The 22,788-nt window shown below is 37.8% G+C and overlaps 2 protein-coding genes across 3 annotated transcripts in view; one reads left to right on the top strand and one right to left on the bottom strand.

Moving 5' to 3' along the window:
- dpy19l1l (dpy-19-like 1, like (H. sapiens)) overlaps positions 1 to 20,242 on the top strand; it is a 23,125-nt gene extending 2,883 nt beyond the window's left edge. For both annotated transcript variants that reach the window (XM_007569878.2, XM_007569876.2), the window contains 19 exons: positions 416 to 553; positions 1,282 to 1,402; positions 3,577 to 3,670; positions 3,829 to 3,886; positions 4,168 to 4,259; positions 5,385 to 5,484; positions 7,579 to 7,656; positions 9,941 to 10,027; positions 10,145 to 10,204; positions 11,821 to 11,901; positions 12,171 to 12,272; positions 13,760 to 13,831; positions 15,747 to 15,826; positions 15,945 to 15,969; positions 16,990 to 17,109; positions 17,877 to 18,051; positions 18,171 to 18,270; positions 19,454 to 19,579; positions 19,653 to 20,242. In XM_007569878.2, coding sequence (XP_007569940.1) covers positions 416 to 553; positions 1,282 to 1,402; positions 3,577 to 3,670; positions 3,829 to 3,886; positions 4,168 to 4,259; positions 5,385 to 5,484; positions 7,579 to 7,656; positions 9,941 to 10,027; positions 10,145 to 10,204; positions 11,821 to 11,901; positions 12,171 to 12,272; positions 13,760 to 13,831; positions 15,747 to 15,826; positions 15,945 to 15,969; positions 16,990 to 17,109; positions 17,877 to 18,051; positions 18,171 to 18,270; positions 19,454 to 19,579; positions 19,653 to 19,815 — 1,872 coding nt within the window. In that variant the 3' untranslated portion in view covers positions 19,816 to 20,242. The remainder of the gene's footprint in view (positions 1 to 415; positions 554 to 1,281; positions 1,403 to 3,576; positions 3,671 to 3,828; positions 3,887 to 4,167; positions 4,260 to 5,384; positions 5,485 to 7,578; positions 7,657 to 9,940; positions 10,028 to 10,144; positions 10,205 to 11,820; positions 11,902 to 12,170; positions 12,273 to 13,759; positions 13,832 to 15,746; positions 15,827 to 15,944; positions 15,970 to 16,989; positions 17,110 to 17,876; positions 18,052 to 18,170; positions 18,271 to 19,453; positions 19,580 to 19,652) is intronic.
- Positions 20,243 to 21,005: 763 nt separating this feature from the next.
- Positions 21,006 to 22,788, bottom strand: part of LOC103150310 (uncharacterized) — a 12,936-nt gene continuing 11,153 nt past the window's right edge. Inside the window, exons 7-8 of the mRNA XM_007569874.2 lie at positions 22,202 to 22,481; positions 21,006 to 22,074 (exon numbers count right to left, since the gene is read on the bottom strand). Of these exons, the coding sequence (XP_007569936.1) occupies positions 21,924 to 22,074; positions 22,202 to 22,481 (431 nt within the window). The 3' untranslated portion in view covers positions 21,006 to 21,923. The remainder of the gene's footprint in view (positions 22,075 to 22,201; positions 22,482 to 22,788) is intronic.

Here is a 22,788-nt window from a genome sequence, read left to right as displayed (position 1 = left end):
AATAGTCACAATGATTTTATAAAGTACTGATCAGATTTAGCACGCCGAACAGGATGGTTCAATTCGCAGCCTGACAGACGGACGTCATGTTTTCAGGGTGGGAATTAAAGATGTTGAGCAACAAGATGAAAAGGTCAACAGCCGGTTTTGATGACAAGGCAGCAGAATTTGTCATTTCCCAACATTTAGTTTCTTTTCTTTTTTTTTTATTTGACTACCAAACAAAGTCACTCTTGTTGGAGCAAAGTTCAGCTTTCACTTTTGTGTACACATACCAGAGATGACCCCAGCCTGGTGTGTAAACATAAAATAATGAGTGTTTTCTCAGGGTTAGGTCTGTTGGGTTTTACTTTCTCTTGTTGTTCATTCTGCTTTTATCATATAGATTTTTCTTGATCTTTAATTTTGATTCCAGGGTCTGTACTATTCCTACTACAAGACCATCATCGAGGCTCCTTCGTTCCTGGATGGACTCCACATGATCATGAACGATCGACTAACCGAGTATCCTCTGGTCATTAACACGCTGAAGAGGTTCAATCTTTACCCAGAGGTGACTTTAATGTTTTATAAACATTTTTTACATGTTGTATTGTCTCTATATTACTGTTTCCATTCACTGGGGGTGCAGCACTTGTTGGCACCTTAGCTGGAAAGACTTTTGCAACCATTTTTGTCCATACAACATCTTTTGTCTAACATTTCACTTGATTGGAGAAACAATTTTTTGTCCTTAAGGTATTTACCATTAATTTATTAACTAAAACCCTTTGCCGTATGATTTCTAATTCATTGTTTCATTTTAAAGTAAATTCAGATATTGATTTTGCAAATGCCTAATATATAGTAGTATTCATTGTTTCAGATTAAAGTAAATTCAGATATTGATTTTGCAAATGCATAATATATAGTAGTATCATCTGCATACATTGTTAAATTTGCATGTAAACACATTCCAGTTGTTTTAAGCCATTGCTCTGACTTCAGATATGGGGATGTTTCTTCATTTTCAGACTTAAATCGATTGTTTCATTCTGCTGTTTTGTCAACTGGTCTTTCTGTCTATTTGTTTATACCTGAAGGAAACTGGAGGTCATTAATTGTTAATAAAAATCACTCAGACAGTATAATTACCTCTGTGAAGAGTATCAGAAACCCAGAACCCTGTTAAGAGCATAAAGCCGTCAGACTGTTTCAGTTATTCCTCTGAGAGGAGAGAGAAAAGCCTTTTGAAAGCGTGTTGTTCAATCAAGCTTTTCACTGCCTCTCTGCTCTCCTCAGGTGGTCCTGGCCAGCTGGTACCGCATGTACACAGGTGTTATGGGCTACTTTGGGATCCCCACTAAGACGTGCTGGTCCATTAACAGAGGAGAGGGACTCACTCCTGTGGATAGCTGTGAAGGTATTCGGTTGCCATGGAGCCCCATCCTGAGCTGCCTTTCTCTCTCACACTCAAACACACACACAGAAAATCTGCTGCATTGCACTAAACTATATCATTTTTATTTTAAAACATCATAGTCCATTTTATTTGTTTTTGGTTTGTTCATTTATTTTGGATATTTAAAATGTCTTTTAGTTCCAGGGTCTTTAGAAATTAGTTTTGCCATTTTTATGCTGTTAGAGAACGTTGGACTCCAAACGACAATGTTATCTTTTATTGCAATAATTTCTTGGACAATTAATCACCCAGTAAAATATCTTATTTGATAACAGCTGTCTGTGGTTTATGATGAGGAGCCTCTTTTGTTTTTCCCTTGGTCCAATAAAAGATAATCTGTTTAATCACAACAAATGTACAGCAGTAAAGCACCGCTTCCATTTAGTGTATTTTTTTAATAAGCATCCAGCGATGAAGAAAAGCTTCAGAATTCATTTAAATGTGTTTCTGTCAGCAGCTGCAGTCTCTGTTCTGCTTCTGTCTCATTAGTGAAAGCAGCAGGGCCTTTGTAAACAGTCTGTTTTCACAGTGTTTACACGGACCTGGTGCACAGCCACCCTGTGTTTCCTGTAAAAACTGTCACCCGTCGTTTTCATTTTTGTGAAATTCGTAGCGACACGGCAGAAAGCAGTGAGTGTGCGCTCCATATTTAGAACAGCTGCTGTTTTTTCTGTGATTCACAGCCACACGAGGCCGTCGAAGGATCACGTCAACACATATACAACCTGTTAATCATTGCATCTTTAATAAGATTCACTGTTTAGTTTCTTACTGTGCTAGAAGCTTTATGAGGAACCGATTTTAACAGTGCTCATTTTTAGTCTCCTGAAGTCTGAGGTTGAGCATATATTTGTATGCAGAACTCATGAGTTAACATCCTCTATAAGCAGACAAATCTTTACCAGCTTTCCAAACCTTAAAATTTTAAAATTGCACCCACTCGTCTTTGCAAATTAGACTCAGAATCAGTCAGATTGGATCTCACAGCATCTGTATCAAATTAATGTCTCTTTGCAGCCTCTGCAGAACCGGGTCACAAATTAAGGAGGTAAATCATTGATTTTTCCAGCATGGCTGAAGCAGAAGCATTTCTAAAACATTTAGGACACTGACTCTTGATTGCTGAACTTGGATCTTTCCATTGCAGCTCTGATTGTTTGTTTCTTGTTGTTGTCTTACTGGAAGGAGAAAATCCACCACAGACTCAAGTCTTTTGCAGCCTCTACATGATTTCTTATAGGATTGTATTTTTCTCTATTATTCATTTGTATTGGCCAGTATGTAACTCCATCCATCCCCTATTGACTCCGGCTAGTTTTTCCTAGTACAAAGCTGTCACCACCATGTTTCATGGTGGGGATGGTGTTCTCAGGATGAACTGCAGTCTTTTTCTACAAATAAAGTCACATAAAATCAACAAATAAAAGAACTTGAGCTTCAGCTGCTCAAGTCCTCACTAAAACCAGGAACACATCGCTAAAATTTCTAAAATCCTTCTGCTGGTTCCCTGTATCTCAGAAAATTGTGTATTTTCTTGTTGATTTTGATAATGGCATTTGACAAAATGTGTTTATTGCTTGTTTCATGTTTCATGATTCATTACTTTGTTATGTTTTATAGTGTAAAGCACTTTGAACGTCCTTGTTGTGGAAATGTGCTACACAAATAAACCTGACAGGTTGATTAGTTTTAGTCTTATCTAATCAAGGCACTTTCTTCCAAATACACAGCTTGGTAGAGACAACTTGTCCAGAAATCTTAATGCAAACCTTCTAAAATCAGGTTATTTTTTCTGAAAGAGCTATAAAATGCAATATTAACTTGCAAACTGAAAGTATAATTGTAAACAGATGTGCAGTGCTTCAGAGTGATATTTTAACCAAGACATCCACAGCAGTGAAGCAGAGTTTCCTCATGGGAAAAGCAGAGCACCTCACATATATTTTTTGTGAGCTATATGTGCCTGACCTAATTTTACCAACCTGAGGAGCTTCTGATCTTACAGAGCTGAAAATGTCAGCCGTTGAACTTGAAGTAGTTTTTCCTGCCCACTGGCCAAACATCTTTTAGCTGCAAATGAATCTGTTGACTGTAAAATGTGACTCTATTTCTTTTTTTTTTTTGGCACACATCAGGACTAGGCGACCCGGCATATTTCTACGTAGCCTGTGTCTTCCTGCTGAATGGCGCAATGATGAGCATTTTCTTTATTTATGGAGCTTACCTCAGGTGAGTTCATGTTTGCCCTTAGCTCAGCCTATTTATGTGTTGAGTGATCATTTGTTTTCTGTTTTGGACCATTGTTTGTATTTAAAACATCAACTATAAAACTTCTTCTCCCATCTTTCGTCTGATGCTTTTATATATTTCTGTCTTTTTCTATACAGTGGAAGCAGACTGGGGGGAATTGTCTCCACGTTGTGTTTTTTCTTCAATCATGGTGAAGTGAGTATGTTTCCTTTAACAACTAAAAAAAAACAACACCAATCACTGATCAGAGCAGAAATTAGAGTTTGAAAATCAGAGATCTGCTTAGCTGCAGTTTCCTTTTTAACATGCATGAAGTGACATGTTTTCTATTGTATATGCCAGATTGTATAGCTTTTTTTAGAGCAGCACATGAAAACTACCTGCCTTCCTGTTTTTTCTATAGAAATTTGTTGCTTATTAAATAATTTCATAAACTGTAATCCATTTCCGTTTGATTTCTTTCTGTGTGGAATCAGAGCACTCGTGTGATGTGGACTCCACCCCTCAGGGAGAGTTTTGCGTACCCATTTCTAGTCCTGCAGATGCTGCTTCTCACCTACATCCTACGGTAAATGCATAAACCACTCGTCATGCTAACGCCTACCTGTGATTACTGTACTCGCATAGACAGCGTTTCAGTGATTTGACCATGATTTTTCTTTCCTTTTTGTCAACTGACCTTTTACAACGATCATCTCCAGACATTTTTAAACAGCTATCTTAACATTTTGCATCCTCAAACTAATGAAACTACTCTCCATTATTATAATATTCTAAATCAATCCCATACATCCAAAGTATCTCTATGTATTACAAAAAGTCCAACATCCCCGTTTTTTATTAGTTCAGCAATATTTAGAATTTTTTTTAAGTTCATTGTGTCTTGCATGTTAACAGTGAAACTGTGTTGTTTCTCTGGGGTTGGAAAAAGTTCAAGTGAAAAAGGAACAAGCAAGTATGATTTGTTTCAAGGAGAAAGTCTCTTTCTCAACGGAGATTATGGCAGCACCACTTACATAATCCACCACATTCTCCAAGCTTCTGGTTGCTAGGATTGAACTTTTCACCCATTTGACTTTGTCTTTCTTGAATATTTAATGACTGTTGTTGCTTTTGAAAACTTTAGGTCAGATTTAAATAATTTAACCTGGCAAAGACCAGAATATTATTTTACTACTGGATACATAAAACCCCAGAACAGAAGGAGATTGTCCTCCTTTTAGGGATAATTTCATTAATACCAAGATGTTTCCAATTAAGCCGTCAGTGTATTCTCGAATAAAACCCTTTGTGTAGTTTGTGTTGGTAGTCTATAGCTATATTACTGCTTTTGTGCTTTGAGGAAACGAGGTTCTGCTCCGGTTATCAGCTAAATGGCACTCTGAAGGAAGCTCTCAGAGGAGCTGCAGCACTTACCGCAGTGAAACATTATCCTGTCATGTCGTATCATCTTGTGAATAACACTTTGTTCTGGGTGAGACCTGTTAGGAAGCCGCTCTGCATCGGCTTTACGGTAAACGGAAAAGGCTCTCTCTTCTGAGTGACATTATACATAATGAGGTTCAGTGGTTTTTTTAATAGTGCCATTGAACGTGTCTGTTTTCTCAGACATCTTAATACGGCTTTTCTTATCTCCTCTAGATTCTCAGCTCTGAATTATGTTTTCACCTCCTCCCTCTCTCTTCTTCTGCAGCGTACGAAACCCAAGCAGGACAGCCATGGTCGCTCTGGGCATCTCCAATTTATGCTTCATGCTGCCCTGGCAGTTCGCCCAGTTTGTGCTGCTCACTCAGGTAAACAGAGACAGGGAATGTGTGCAGGGCTGGTAGATTAAGGATATAGTCTGGGAACAAACATCATACTCTGGCAAGGACACTGCTGACAAACGCTGTTGCTGAGCATAAAAGAAACAAAGCAAGAAGACAGCAGAGGAGTCGGGAAGGACAAGAAAACGCTTCAGTGTTACATGCAGGAAGATCACTGGTGGTGCGCTGCATCCTGCTTCTGTTTCACCTGCAAATAACATCTAGTGAAAGCCTGACTAAGCTTTTTATTGAACTCTTTTGATACATTCTAAGCTTCATCCTCTTGGACCAAGTAATCTGCATTTACACTAAACCAGAATTATCACCTTCAGATAAGATATTAACCATTTAAACCATTCCCTAAAGGGACTTTGCTTCTTTGAAGAGGTTAGGAGTGGTCTATGGGCTTTACAAAGTATTTTCCATTACATTTTTTGCACAAACTCATTCGTAGATAAAGAGATTTTAATGCTTAGTTCTGCCTATTTTGAGTTCCTTTCAGATTGAGCACTTTTAGGGCGGATTGTCACTTTAAAGCCAAGTAAACTGTTGGAGGCCATGCTCCCCAACTCAACATTTACATGTGAAAATAGCTGCAAACAGACATGCAATTACGCAGACATACATCTTTGAAAAGCAGAAGTAGAGCCTCCTGCACAACCAACAACAATGCAGCAGGTAGTTTCTGAATAGTAAGTCAACAGCCAAACACTTGTCAGTGCGTACAGCAGTAAAACCAGCTGAGCAAACGTGCGGGATCTCCGCTAGGGTTGCTAGGTTCCCATCGATTGTGGCTTAAAAATTGTGAGGTTTTTGAAACAGAGAATAAAGATCACATTCACTGTTCCGCATCCAGCTTGAAAGCAACCCTGCTCCTCCTGTGTGGAATGATGGACGATCTCTCCGATACCCTGGAGTAAACTTTCCATGGGAACCTAAGGAATGTGATTGGTGTAGCTGTCGGTTTAACCTAATTGTACCAACACGGCCCCACAGAAGCACAGATCATAACTGAAGACCTACTGAGCAAAATCTGACAGAGCCGCTGTACGCTTTCTATACCGCTCTATGTTTAGAATCCACTCCTCTGCGCTTTTCCTCAGCAGACTCTCAAAAAGTGTGAAATTGCTCTGTTTGTATGAGTTATAGTTTCCACCAAGCCGTTTTTCTTCTGCAGCCCAACTGTATCTAATTCATTCCCCAATGTGTGGAAATTAGTTTGAAAAAGAAGCAAAGTAGCCAAACCTCTTCTCACTACATCGTCTCATCCTGACTCCCTGCAGCCACAGCTTAAACCGATTTGCATCCTTAGCATTGCATCCTTGGAAACATGTCCTTGATCGTGTGTGTGTGTGTTTCTATTGCAGAGTTTTCTTTTTTGTAGTACTTCTAAATTCCAGGCATCTGTTAGCGCTGGGTCGGATACCTCTGAGTTTGTTTTTACGTCCTCCTGAGAATTTCATGTCTCAATGGAATAATGTTAAATGTTTACATGACCTCTGGTAAACGTGTGATCATTAAAACATATTTATCTTTTATTCATTGGCATAATTTCACAGTGAAAACAATAAATTAGTTTGATCGTTAGGAGATCTCTGCTGTTAAAACTACATTTATCCCTTTGTTTTTCCCAACACAACCAACTTAATTTTCTCAACGATTCAAGAGAGAAAGATCTGTAAGAGTCTTTGTCACAGCTTGAGCTGTGTTAAACTTTTAAAGATGTGAGTAATTTTAAGACGAGGAGCTGTTTTATTTCTGGTTTATGAGGCTCTGCCTTACTTGAATGCATGTTGTCTCTTCTCTTGGTTGCTAACAGAAATGGGCTTCTGTGCCACATCATATTTACACCTCAGGTGAACAAGAAGTAATGCCAGAATTATCCAAATTTGTATACATTTCACCAAATAAAGCGTTTAGTTTTTTCAGAGTGAGATTGTCCTTCTAGAATAAAATATGGTTTTATGGTTTTTAAATGCAGAGTCTACTGAACTAGAAGGTGTTGCTTTACGTTGAAATGATGTTTCATCTGACATGCTGCAGGTTTTCCTTCCTAAGGTTTCTGCTCTCTCTGTGTTCCAGGTGGCTTCGCTGTTTGCGTCCTACATCCTGGGCTACCTTGCTGCTGCTAAAATGCAGTCCATCCTGGTCACTCACATGGTACAGCAGACCTGCATGTCCTCCTACGTTAATCAGTAAACATGTTGATGACTATGCTTCCTCCTTTGCAACTCAATTCTGCACCTTGACAGCTTGGATTTGTCAATACAGGCATGAAGGGAAGCATTTCTGTATTTTGCATAAAACAAGCCTTTTCCCAGCTGATTGCCTCTGAGGTGTGACATGTTGTGTTATCTCTGGAAGTGTTAGCTGAAAGAATATCACATAAGACAGGAGAACAGAACCAGCAGACGCAGGGATGGGTTTCTATGACATTAAACAGTATCACTGCTCATGCACCGTTCCCTTTTGCCACAATAAACTCAGAAAATACGGGAATGCGACCGTTTGTTCCTCTGGTCCACATTCCTGTCGCCCTAATCCTCGGCTTGCCTGGCTCTCAGCTGCAGTCTGTGGCCGCCGCAGATAAGGAGAAGCTCCTTTATGGGAAGATTGGGACGGGAAGGCATATGGCTGTGCATAATTTAGAGAGCTTGGCGATGACTTTGGCTTTGTCTACTGAAATAGAAGTGACACAGTTTTGATGTGTGTGTCCTCCACCACATGCAGAGTTGCATGTAGCGCATAAAATGGTTAGTGTTTACCCTCCTAGGTGTTTGGTTTATATAATAAATTGGCAGGAAAAAGCTGCAATTTTTGATTGCTTAGAAGGAAATAAATATAAATTGATCTAAATGCTTAGTTTTTATGATAATAGATCAGAGAATATTTAAAATATTGTTCATTTCTGGATGTTTTTTTTTTTTTAAATAAAGCATGTGTGTATCATTTTTCTTTTAAATGCAACATTACCAGACATTCAAATGTTGAACCCAAACCAAGAGAAAGGACCCAAAGAAACAAACCAGTTACTTTAGTACCGTCACCATCTTGGATCTTTAAAATTTTGATGGATGATAAATTGTCCCAGAAATTATTGTGATAAAAAATAATATTGCGATTTTGAGATCATTTTCAACTAATGTAACAGTAATGTTTGTAACAAAGAATAGTGACATATTAATGTGAGTTCACCCACTCAAAGATTAAAAAAAGACATTGTACACTGCATCAGGAAGATGTTATAAATAAACAAAACAGCCGAAACAGCATTAATTTAGATGGATTATGAAGTCTCTGTAAATAAAATTACATTTCAATAAATAGTAATCATTTAGCTTAGACCAGGAAAACAGGCAAAAGTGGCAGGTAGTGCAAACTAACTACTCGGTGTCAAATGTTTGCAGCGTTTCTCAACACGCCAGCTTCTAAACGATATTAAAGGGGAGTATCTATTTAACGACTGTTCAAATGGAAATTATTTTAATTTGTTATGCGATTAATTGATTTATTAGGCTTAATTGGATCATGCTGTTGATGCACCACCGTGATGAGACTCCGCCGCCTCCCACAGGTTTTCCTTTGGGCTCTGGTGACCGTCACTGTTGCCATGCATGTCATACAGCCATGTTGGCTGCAGCACTTTAATGAAGAGGCCCAAAGCGTACATTACATCTGCCTCTGTGTGTGAACAGCTTTCCCCTTTTTGAAAACCTGCTACAGTAATCCTACACTGCTTTATCAAATACCCTCTGGCAACAGTTGAAAAGCCCCTCAATCCTGAGCAACCCCCGTTGGTGATCAACGTCTGCACAATGGAGAGGAATTTGCTTTTCTACACTTCACTGGGATTAAGTATTAAGACTTTGTTGAATGGGATTATTTTCTGCTTGTGGCTGCGAATTCCCAGTTGAATGCATTGGTTAGATCTATTATTATCGCTTAATGCAGATATCCCAGACCACCCTGCTGCTGTACTCAAACACAGATATTTTGCTTTTTTCTCTGTGACCAAAGCAAGCTACTGAAACTAGTAGAGAATGTAGTAAAGAGACAGTAGTGATGGTGGCAGACAAAATCTCTGGTCTAATGTCACCTGATGTGCCTCAAAAATCTTTTAAAGAGATGAATAAAATAAAGCAAACTTTTATTATTCAGGCAAATTTAAAATATGATGAGCTATAATTGGTTTGTCATTTTAGTCTGATGTTTTCCCTTGTCTTTCCATTTCTGTTGCTACCATTCATATAGAGTGATTATGATGTTGGTTTTTCATTTGGCTGCAAGGCAGATTTCCCTAAGGGTGCATTAATAAAGTGATACTGTATGAGATCACTGTCATTGTCAGCCTCTAAGTGTTGTTATGTGATCACACAGATCATTTGCAAACATAAAGCTACAGATTTCACACTGAGAGAAAACACTTGTTCTCCGTTTTCCTCAGATCACACTGGGTGTCTGCTTCGTCCTGATGTTTGGGAACTCCATGCTCCTCACGTCTTTCTACGCCTCTTCGCTCATTTCCATCTGGGTGAGTTTCTGAAGTTATTTTCATGCAAACATCAAATTAAGATGTTCTTGTAAGAATCTATGTGTTTTTACAGAAACGGATTCAAACCAGTGTTTAATTGTCTTTTTTTCTGTTTAGGTCATCATTGCTTTAAGGAACCAATTCATTCAGGTGTTCAAACATGGTGTTATCCTCTGGGTGAGAAGAAATAACCTGACACTGTTTTTCACCCATCATTTCAAGCATGTACTGCGGCGATACTTTAGATGTTACTATTTTGTGTTTGCAGAGAAAAGAACAAACAGAAGAGCTGTAGTTGTAAAATTTCCTTCACAAATGCAAAATTATTTGATAATATCAGGTCTTTGGTAACAGTTATCATATCCTTACAGTACACATTTATGAACCTCTAGTAACCTCTAGTTTGATGCACTTAAATTCTGAATACTGCATGAGGATTAGAGTTAAGGGTTTAAAATTCAGTCATTCACTTTTCATGCATTCCTTTTTTCTAATTTAAGGAGCATAATGAGAAAATAGAAATAAAATTTAAAAGCTCTTAAATCCCCCCAAAGTGATAAGGTTGTATTAACCAAAAAATAATTTAGGCCTTCAGTTTTACTTTCAGTTTTGAGCATCTGGCATTCCACAATAGGCTAACCTTCAGCAGTGCAGACAGAGCGTTTGCATAGTGTCACATGAGTTTAGTAATGTTAAAAGAAATCTGACAGCTTGGCTCAAGGCAAATATTCAATAGTGTGACAGATAAATTGTAAGTTGGAGTTTTGGAGAAAGAGAGACTCAAGGTGGATCTGATGTGAAATATAGAATAAATATTTTAAAAACAACTTTTGTTAGGATCAAGTTTTTCCTCAAAGGCCCTGGGAACCATAAGCATGACATCGTAAAATAAGAAATATAAAAATCTCTTCTACCTGTAAAATTAGGAATGACGTAGGTGTGCCTTTAATTGTGGCACTCCTGTGGCACTCCTGCTATGTCATAGCATGTTTTTCCCCTAATTTGAGTTAAATATTTTAACTCAAATTGAATATTGTATTTATTTACATTAGTGTGAATGCAATAAAATGAATAAAAAAAATTGACACATTGTTACTAAATATTTGTGTAAATCTCTGAACTCTTGCTTCCTTCTGGTAGGAGATTGGAGAGGATATAAAAACCGTATTTAAAAAGCACTGATATAAATATCTACCTTGTGATTTAGTGAAAATACAAGCACTACATGCAGGAAGTCACATTAGAGTCACATCTATAAATACAAAATGTTGCTAAAAATCTGTAAAGGCTGCATGGTTGTTAGGACTGTTGCTTTGCAGTAAGAGGCTGCTGGGTTTGTATGACCTTTCTGTGTGGAGTCTCCATGTTTCTTGCAGCATATTTAATTAAATGTGCTGGTAATAATTAGACAAGTGTTTTTCCTGCAACAATTTTTAATTTCAAAACAGTTTTTTAAGTCAATCCCAACTTCAAAATGACTGGTCTGCTCAGGCTTTACTTTCGGTTCTCATCAGTCTGACTCTTTTTGTGTATATTTTTTAATTTGTTGTGATTTTTGTGGATTTGTTGATACACCTTGTTTAATATTCACAGAGTTTTTTTGGTGTGTTTTGCTGCTCACAGCCAACGCTTGTGTGATGAAACGCAAAATCAAACGAGTGGGAGGTGAAATGATGCAGATAGCATTTAGGATAGAATTTGTAATTATAGTAAATTATTTATTTTCTTGCTCTTGTTGCTTTTTACAGAGAGGCTTTGTTTGCATGAAAAATAATTCACGTTTTCATCGACAGGTGATGGAGGGACTGGCTTGGGTTGGCTCCACAGTTCTGCTCAAATTTCTTCTCTCCTCTGTGTTTGGTGCCTCTGATGATGTAAGATACCAAGGTTTCATGTTTGAATGCTGCCACTGTTCCATGAGAGGATGATATTCTGACTCTACTTTAAAAGATTAGAGTATTTTCAGAGAATGTTCATGTTTAAACATTGTAAGAAACCATAAGTAGGAAACTGTAACGCTTGATGTCATAAATAGTTAAATTAAGCCACTCTGAACATTTTGAAACCTACTGAAAATATTAAACCACGTGTTGGGTTCCATGTTAGGGCTGAATTGGCACTTTGTGTTTTTATTTTTTTCCAGGCTCACATCAGTGGACTGATCAAGTCCAAATTCACGAGCTACAAAGACTTCCACACTCTGATGTACACCTGCGCTGCTGAATTCGACTTCATGGAGTTTGAGGCAAGTCAAACCAAATTGTTTTCTGTCAGCAGAGCTCACGTTCGTCTTTCTGAACATCTGGTCAGAGTCACATTCAAGTCTGTACAGCCAAAATGAAAGTCTAAATTGCTTTTAAAATGTCACTTGGTTTCTTTTTAGATGTCAGACATGTTGAAACTCCTGCTGCTTTGTGTCAGAGTTCAGGTGGAACCAGATCTGTTCTGACAGGGAACAAAAACCCTGGCAGCACAACTTGACGGCTGATTCAGTCGAGCTTTGTGCTGCACGCTGATCCGACTTAATGATTTAGCTGAAAGCACACTGACTACTGGCTACATATCAGTCTGCAAATGTTTGCAATTGACATTATTTTTGGTTAGGGTTGTCATTATTAAAAAGCTTAATTTCAGAAGCAGGTGTTTTTCATTTACATCTGTATTTGATGTATTCTGTGTTATTTCATTGTTATGTAGAGATTAACATTTTTTCCTTTTTCTTTGTTGTCTTATTTCATATTATTTATTGAACAGCTTCTATAAATTTTTCTTTGACTTCTTCTTTGCACCTCCAATGATTCTACAACAAAAACCACAATGATTTATGAAAAAACAAAACAATTACCTCCTCAAGCTTGGATTTGTTGCTTATTTTTACTCAAATTCACACAAGATCAAAACAATACATGAAGACTGAAAGTTACATATGCAGTCAGAGTCCAAGCATTTCTACACAGGGGTCACAAACTGTCAAGTTAAAAGTAATCATGGGCTACAATCTATTTATTTATTTTTTTGTTGTGAAAAATGCAAAGAAAAAAAGACTAAATACACAATATTTAAATGAAACTTCCTCACCTGGTTTTCATACAGACAGATTCTGTAAATAATTTTAGATGTATTCTAGGTTATAAGAAAATGATACAGGTCCCTTTTTAATCCTGATATTTAATAAAACGGTGTACCCAGTTCTACTTTAAAGTAAAATGTACAGGTTGTTTGTGGTGCTATGCATCATAAATTAAAAAGAAAGCTAGAAATGTGGTTATTAAAAACTTATATTTTGTGTTGCTGCTTAAGTTTTCAATTTTAAGACTTCATTATTTTTTTATCTACAAAAATGTAACTTTAATTTGTTTTCAGCACATCACCATCAACAGTCTGGTAAAATAAATCTGTCTCGTTAAACTGTGGACACTGACCGCATAGAATCATTCCAAGGGCAGAAAATGGTCCTAGCGCCACATTTTGGACACCCCTGACCCAACATAAGGCTTCAGATATCAGCGGAGATGTGTTTCGATACTCTGACCCAGTTCTTCTTTTAAGAAATGCTGATGTTTTTTTTGTTGCGAAATCATTCCACATTAGAAAATGAACGATGCAAATAAATTACTAAAAACCCAAATTCATCAATAAACTCAAAAATCTTTGAATTTTTAATAAAGATCAAGTTTTTCACTTAATAAAAATTTTTCTCTCTGACTTCCTTATTGTGTCTCTCTCCCTCAGACGCCGGTTCGTTACCTTAAGACGTTGCTGCTGCCCGTCAACATGCTGGTTGTTGCTCTCATTGCAAGCAAGGTGAGTTTGCTCACATAAAATAAGTAAAACTTAATATATGGTCCTCTTAGGAAAAACCTTCACTTTTAATTATTTGTTTCATTCCAAGTCAGGTTCTTTTTTTTCCTGTTTCCCTCTGTGCATTTAATAATCTGAACTAATAAAGCTCAGAGTGCTGAGCTAAAGCTTTCAGTTTTTCCTCAGGAGGTTTCTAGAAATCATTAAAACAAGAGGCTGACAGAAATATATTACACCTGAAATGTTTGACATTAAAGATTTATTCAGATTATATTAAAGCTGCTGATATGCATTTATGTTGTAGCAGATATTATATGTAAATATATATTCTTTATCTATTATTTTAATCTTAAATCAGGTCTGTGACCAAGTATTGCACATATTTTAAGACTCTTATCTGCCTTTGATTACCTCTGATTCAAATGTCTTACAATAAAAAGAGATTCTTTAAAACACAGATTGTCATTTGTGAACTCCTTATTTTACGTTTACCTCAGAGGAGGCCCAGTTAGGAAACAGCAGGAATCAGGCTGGTAAAAACGTGGCATATGAAGGTGAATTAAAGAAAGCAGAGATGGATTAAAATAATCATTGACTGATCTGAATAATGTGACAGATTATATCCATTTGATTTGGATGAAATGTGTTCCTTTGACAGCAGTTGGAAAGAATTTCCAAATTAAATTGTTTCATTTTTATATTCAGGAAAGGAAACTAGGATATTATCTATGTTCATTAAACACAGAGTAATTTATTTCAAGTGTTGTTTTTTCTGTCAATGTTTATTTTTATGGCTTAAATGAAAAACTGAACATTAAACTAATTTTTAAAAAAAGCATTTTTAACAGAAATGAGTAAGACCCTGTACTTTAGCATGCATATATTCAACACCTTGTGACGTCTTTTTTTTGCATGAATTACTGGATCTGCATGGTGTGACAGTTTTTCCTTCCACTTAACTCTCCATTAATGTTCTGTGAACAGATGGTTCCTTTAACAAAGCTTTTTCTGTGGCACTGTACAAATTTTCTGATAAACAGAATTTTGGGTTTTCCTTTTATCCAACAGTCATAATTTAAATTCAGATTTTTATTTATTTATTACTAAATAAAGTAATCCCTTTAATGATTTTGTTTCCAAACAAGACAGCCGAATATCTGAGGAAGCCAACAGATTGCATTGACTCTTTCTCCACCCTGATCATCGTTGCTGCAGCAGACAAACCATCTGCTGTATATTTGCTAGATTATGTGTGTAATATCTCCTTTATTAACTAATTAGTGAACAAACTCACCAAAGGAAGCTAAAATCTTCTGCAAAGTCACTGAGATTATTAAGGATTATTAAGCACTTCTCTTCAGGTTTATTGAATTTCCCTGCGTGTGGCATCATGAATTAAACATTGAGACAGTCAGAAGGTTTCACTATAAACCCGCTGCTGCTCTGTGCAGCGCTGCATGCTGTCAGGCATGAAGATGAAATCGCTTTTTAAACCTCAGAGCTCTTTTTTACGCAGGAAACACAAAGCTGCTTGCAGACAACCAAACCGAACTGCTGGGATGAAGGAAGCAGGTTGCATCGCTTCAGTTTGAGAAATCTACATGAAAATGTTTTCTGTCCTGCAGCTTTTACACCTTTTTTTCCTCTTTAAACTGAGAAGTAAAGAAAGTATCTATTGCAAGGATTTTTCTTGCTGAAAAATGTGAGAAAGAAAAAATATTTGGTGTTTAATCTTATTATGCCCAGCCCACGCTAAGCTAAGAATACATGAATCATTTTTGGCAGAGCACAGTAGGCAGTACATGAGCAAGCAGTTAAAGGGGTATTACCACTAAAAACAAAACAAAAAAAATCAGTGAAAACATTAAAGAGCCAACAGCCATTGCTTTTAATCCTAATCCTAATTTGTGCTCCTCAGACGGTGCAGGATCTGATCCGGACTCTGACACAAAAAGCAAAAACGTCTTCAAACATGGAGGACGAAGATGAATTCTCAGGGTGACGCCATCCTTCTCTGTGCTTTTGTTTTTATTTAAAAATATTTAAATAGTTTTTTTTTTTTTAATTTTTCTAATAAATAATTTTGTCTCTTCTGTTCACCTGTTTTGTGCTGCAGGTCCAATGTAGCTGCAAAAGGAGAGGTAAGGAAATAAAGTTCCTTTATGTTTTTTAACGGTGAATAAATTGATCCATTTCTCTGATGCCATCGGCTGCACTGTTCCTCTGATTTCAGAATATTTCTCCTCTGCGTTGCAGCCGGTTTTCTCTCTCCAAGGGATTTTCATCCCTCTTGTCTCTACCCAGACATGAAAAGCAGTTTGTCTTTTGCTGTGAAATCCCACTCTCCTTCCTTTTGTCATCCCTCTCCCAGCTGTCTTGTGTAATTTTCTGTAACACTGTTCACCCACCAGCAGCAGATTCCTCACATAGTGGCTTTATTTTTTGTGCAGAACTAACAGTGACACATGAGTTGGGTTACAAATGCTAATTTCAATATGCAGCTGTTATAATGGTGAGAAAAAGTCTTTTTGTGTGTATAAGCTCCTTGGTTTTAAGTTAGTTTTGTTATATTTTAAGTGTACTAAGAATGTTTGGCAAGATTTCGTTTTTTTGGAATAGATAATCTGCACAATGAAATGAAAGACAAGCCTTTGTAACCTTTAACCTTCATGTTATTCTAAAATCTGCTGTAAAGAACTGAATTATTATTATTTATTTACATCTTTTAATGTATAGGTATAAAAAGTCTTAATGAAAAATCTGTGGAGCGCACCAGCTTTTTTATCCGATTAATTGTCGTGGTAATCGATAGAATAACTGATTTCTAAGATATTCTTTAGTTGCAGCTCTATTTTTGATCTCTCCAGGAAGGAAATAAAAATTTTTCCGTGTAGTTTTCTAATTTTGTTCCTATAACTCGTAATTTTCCTGGAGTTTGCTCACAAATAGGAAGTTGTTTGTTGTCAGGAGTTTGTTTTTGCATTTTGTTAAATTAAACCTTTACAGAAAATATGAATGACACCCAATATATATTGCTCCTGTTCACAAAGTGTCTCAAACTGAAAACACTCAACCTCTGTCTTTTTCATTTTGTGTGCTGTGGAAGCGTGAGAAGTTGTGAATGTCAGCGTGAACTCATCCATGTCTCTGTCTTTGTGCAGCTGGTGTACCACAGCCTACAGCTGGTGGCCTTTGCCTTCCTGGCCATCCTCATCATGCGCCTGAAGCTCTTCCTCACTCCGCACATGTGCATCATGGCGTCACTGCTCTGCTCCCGACAGGTGGGCCTCAACCCCCAAAGACACGACAAACTGGGCCCTGATTACTGACTCTGATTAGAACAATACTGGCCCGCAGGTGCAGTAAAATAAAACTAAATAAACACAGTAATGTGGGAATTGTGTCACACTTAACGGAGTCACTGATGACACTCTGGAAGCGCCTGCTTCTTGATATTTTGTGCTTTCCTGTCCTGCTCCAACACATGTTTCCATATATTTAAATACATAACTTTGTATTACCAACTCAACTGCTCCTCTGCATCTTGCATTTATAATTTGAGACGATCGGAGATATTTTGAAAAACCAAAATATAATTTGTTGGTAGTTTTAATCATAAGACGTGTACAATTGTAAAAAAGGACAGTCATGGACACACTTGCTTTTTCAATGAGCGCTGTATACAAGCATTTTAATGGAAAGTCAAGTGGAAGGAAAAACTGTAATTGGAAAAGGTGCACAAGCAAAATTCATGACCACAATACTGGGAGGACTGTGAACACTCTCTGTAAACTTATATTGTACAGAACATGACTATGCCTGACATTTCTGATTTTAAAAAATGTCTTTTTTATTGGCCTTATGTAGAGTTACAACGATATAAGAAACCACATTTTTACATTAGCTGTAAGCTACAGTAATCAAAATTAACACTTTCTGTGTCTATGTGAGCTAAACTCATTTCACTTTGGGAATTTCATAACTGCAAAAAGCATTTTTTTAAAACCCCATCTGCATGTTGTGCATCAAATCTCCATCCCTTCCCCAGTTGTTTGGTTGGATCGGTGAGAGGTTCAAGCATCAGGCTGCAGTTTTCACCGTGCTGGGCATGATGGCCGTACAGGGGGTGGCCAACCTGCAGGCCCAGTGGGCCATCATTGGAGAGTTCAGCAACCTGCCGCAGGAGGAGCTGCTGGACTGGATCCAGGAAAACACCCAGCCTGGTGAGTCAACAGCTTCACAAGAAATACTATTAAATTCACTCTGAAAATCTCCTTTTGACACATACAGCAGCTCTGTTGCTAACTGGTTCCACTGGGTTGTGTTGTGGTTCTGTGTGTAGACTCGGTGTTTGCTGGAGCCATGCCCACCATGGCCAGCGTGAAGCTCTCTGCTGGCCGGCCGATCGTCAACCACCCCCACTACGAAGACGCTGGTCTCAGGTCAGTTCAGCTGCCAGGAGTTTTTCACACTTCATGATATTCATGTTTCTGAGCTGTTTTCATGGATACGTAGGCAGCGATCGGCATTTAATGCAGGGTTTGAAATTAGGGATGCACAGATTGCAATTTTTTTTTGGCCGATCTCTGATTGCGGATCTTGACCTGCCAATTCCGATTTTAGCCGATTTAGATGTTTTTGTCTGAAATGCCACTAATTATTTCAAAAAAGTTGCTGAGTTGGCGACTATTGTTAACTGTAAGCATGACCTGGTGGGCCGGTTTATCAGTCAAACCTCTCACAGGAAAGCAGAAGAGATTTTTAGGCCTTTGTTGAGGTAGATGAGACGGGTGGATAAGATCTGCTTTCATGTAAGCATCGGCCGATCACCGATCTCCAAAAATTCAAGAAATCAACTCTGATAAATTTGCTGGTCGATAAATCAGTGCACACTTACTTGAAATCCTTGAAAATGTTTGAGTTTCATTTAGAGGTTTTCATGGTTTGGAAAGTGTTTAATTTCTGCATGATGGCTGCAGCCTCAGGCACCCGTCTACCCTTCTCTCATGTTGTTTGTCTTTTTTTGTTCGGCCTGTACTGAAGCAAATTTCTTTGTGCTTCTGATCCTGATTCTGAAAGTGCTTTATATTCAAGCTGCACAGCTTTTTAATAAAGTAATTTAATGTTTGATTAAAAAGCCTAATTTTATGTTATTTGCAGTTGAAACCAGATATTTTCATGCACATTTTTTTGTCTCACTGTCTGAAGCTAAATTTGACAAACTTTTTTTATTTTATGTCAGTTAGAATTTAAGTGTGCTGTATCGCTGCAAAGTAATTGATAAACTCAGAATTCAATACATTTATGTTTGTGTTTTAAAGAGGAAAGGAAAGCATTTTAAGTCAATTCAGGACGGTTTATTTTATATCGGAACCAGCTGATACTAAATCTCAGATATCTGCATCGGTATCGGACGTGAAAAAAGTAGATCGGTGCAGCCCAATTCAAAACAGCAATGAATTATATGATTTAATGGTGAATTGAAACCGTCTTCTTTCATTCATTTGTTTTGCCTTTGTCTCCAAAGTGTAGTGCAGGAAAAGCTTGAAAAGTGCTTGAGTATTGCCATGGGAACAGTGTATAAACTCTGTCAACGGTAACGTTTAAATCCATGCTTCCTCACAGGGAGAGAACCAAGCTGGTCTATTCCATGTACAGCCGCATGTCTGGTGAAACAGTTCAACGAAACCTGATGAAGCTGGGGGTGGACTTCTTCATCCTGGAGGATTCCTGGTGCACCAGGAGAACCAGGTAAGCCCAGCCCAGACCCCTCCTCTCTGGTTAGGGCTGTGGGCTCGTCTTCATCCCTGTTTCTGTTCTTCAGGCCCGGGTGCAGCATGCCGGAGATCTGGGACGTAGAGGACCCCGGGAACGTTGGGAAAACTCCCTTCTGCACTCAAATGTCCAACGACCCGTGGCCGTACTTCACCACTGTCTTTTCCAACGATGTCTACAAAGTTCTCGAAGTCCCCAAAGACCTGAGATAACAGCTCTGAGGAGACGGGACCAAACCAAATTCATTTCAAGCAAACGTTTTTATCCTGGTTTCACACTTCTGTTTCTTCTTCCCACACCTGTGGTGTCGGTATTTAGTAGGACACAAAAAAATGGCATAAATCCAGCCTGAGTCTCTGCCCTCACAGCCCAGTATTTGTGACTTTCCAGTATTTTTTTCTGATGCAGAAGCGTCACTGTGTCCATGTCCGGATCTATGAGGAAGCCAAAACGTATCACTGTTTCTCACTTAGCTTGTTGCTTTGGCTCCAGTACAATTATTCCTTGTTTTAAAGGATTCATCTCTATTCTCCTTCCTACATTTTTAACTTTATCAGTGTCGCTTCAGTCAGAAACTGTCGGTGATGTCCACATACTGTGAAGCAATACCGTTTGCAAACTTGACAAAAAAAAAAAAAAGCTAATTTCCTCTATCGTTATGCACAGTGAAAAGGTTTTTCTGTAGTACAGTATTTTTATAATTTATTTCTGTGAGCAGTTTTATGCAACTTGAAGATTTTAGGATGTCTCTGTTTGGAGGCTTTTTAAATCTAATACATATCATACAGTGTTGAAAGATCTAGACAGTTTCTCGTGAGAAAAGAGCCCTTGTAACTTGTAATCTGGAAGTTTTTTTTAGGGACGAATATGGTAAAAAAAATTTAAATATATCTTCAAACTGCCCTGGTACAACTTTTTATATGCTTGTTTTGTAAAATACCGATGTTTAGCCTTTAAAATGGTTCATATTGTGTTTCTTGAATTATTGTTTGTTGCCAAAGGAAGTCTTGTTATTAAAGCTACATATTCAGGGTACTTTAACTTACACGTGTCTTTACTAGAGTAGAGAGGCTCAAAGTACCAGCATTAGCACTGCAGTGCCAAGTAAAACTGGGCTGGTGCAGCACAGGATTGTGGGTGATTAACTGAAGCAGATATATATTGGCAACAACAGCAGCAATTTTGGTCCAAATTGTTTAAAGCATAGATACGATTTTATAAAAGCACCAAAAACACTTCAGTTCTGCATCAGCTCTGATCCATTTGTAGCATTGATGTAGAATGAAAACAGTTCCCTTGTTGGCTACATTATTTCCCTCCACCCAAATAGACTCCATGTTTAAATCATGTCAAAACATTTGTGTTGTTTTAGTCTACATAATTTAGTTTTAGAACAATGTTCAAAAAAAAAAAAAACAAGCCTCAACTTGACAAATTTGCTGAATAAAGATGTAAATATGAACAGTTCATTTTAGAACCAAGTCGAATTTTTGCATTTTCATTTGGACATATTCTGAATGTTAAGGGCTCGATTTGATTTTACAGTTTTGAAGTAAAAAATAAATAAATAAACTTTTGCATCTCCTCAGGCTTTTAGCTGAAGGTCATTTCTAAAAATTCAGAGATTAAAAGAGTTTTCTCACATTTAAGTGGAACAATGTCATAAAAAATGTTCCCAAGAAAATGCAGATAATGAAGCACATTTGCCTTCTCACATCAAAGCCGGTTAAGTTCAGGAAGATTCTGTCACTGGCAAAAATATGTCCCATTTCAAACCCACAGTGAAATATGCTTCACTTCAGATAGAAATAACCTTTGGGTGGGTACACTTATGAAAAATGTACCCAAACATTACTGGAAAGCAGAGTCATAAAACCACGTCCTCCACCCAGTGTTTACTCAATTTGAAATTACTTAATCCAGCTTCAGAAACACCCACAGGTCAAGAGATGGCCTTACATAAGGATGGAGGCCTATGAGGTGAAGCCACAGTATTTTGAGTTTATGTAGAAATCCAGGACTTTAAACCAGTGATTCTGGTACTTGGCGTAGCCCATTTACCAAATCTCCTGGTTGATTTTTGAAACTTTACGCTTAGAAAAACAAATTGGATCTTGACACAGCCTTTTGTCAATGGAGATAAAATAAAATGCACTCACAACTCAGACTCGAGTCCAGTTCTTTATTAGAACCTGGAAACTAGACAAATTAAATAATTTTTGAAAATCAACACCATAAGTACATTTGAAAGCCTTTTGTTGAGCAGAAGCATCGGGGTTTTGTTTGCAACACAAACAGCCATTTGTTGCCACTGCAGGCTTTATTCCAGCGTGGAGCCGTAAACCTCAACCTCACAAAGCGTAAGGTACTCGCTCCTGCCGGGGATGACGATGTTTACGTAGCGTCCCTCCATCCCGTTACAGGCAAACTCATAAAGACTCTTTCCCAGAGAAACTGTGATCACAGCACATCTGTTAAAAGAAAACAGAAAATAATATTTATTGCATTCGCAAGGCTGACACTACATTTAATAAAACCAGCAACAACTGAATGAGTTGTTAAACCAACAACTTTCCTTTCACAAAATCAGAAAACTACCTGGGATTGTTGTTCCCATTGTTGTCAAGAGAATCTCCGATACGGATCTCGGCTCCGCTGAGCCGTTCTTCAAATGAATCCCGGTTGACGACCTTAATGGAAAACACTTTGCGTGTTTTTAGCATATCCAGTCGCCACCAGGGGCTGAGGTCGTTTGATGTGTGCGAGCAGGAAGCCTGAGTATACCTGTTTCTGCGATTTCCATCGATGGCCTTAGATGCATCGCCGATTTGGTACTGAGAGGACTGTGTGGCTTTGCCTAGAAGGGCAAGGTTCTCACCTGTTAAGAGAAACAGGGATAATTTAAAAAGAAAATAAGCAGGAATTAAAATTAAATTTAATTTCCCTTTGGGACCAATACAGGATTTTTTTAACTAAGTTGAACCAAATTTCAGTCACAGCATTTGGATGATGAGCTTAGAGTTTGGTGGCAGCAACAGGAAAGCATTAATCCTTCCTTCAATCAACAGTTCAAACTGGTGTTTACGGCATTATGTTGGAGGAAATATTTTATTGCTAATCTTCAGCTTTAAGATGCTCAGCTGAAGGGGTCTCACTCCCAGAGGGAACAATAGCAGACATAGAGC

Source organism: Poecilia formosa, unplaced genomic scaffold (genome assembly GCF_000485575.1).
Source record: "Poecilia formosa unplaced genomic scaffold, Poecilia_formosa-5.1.2 Scaffold250, whole genome shotgun sequence".
Taxonomy (NCBI): Eukaryota; Metazoa; Chordata; class Actinopteri; order Cyprinodontiformes; family Poeciliidae; genus Poecilia; species Poecilia formosa.
Note: the sequence above shows the minus strand (reverse complement) of the source record. Positions and strands in the feature narration are given on the sequence as shown.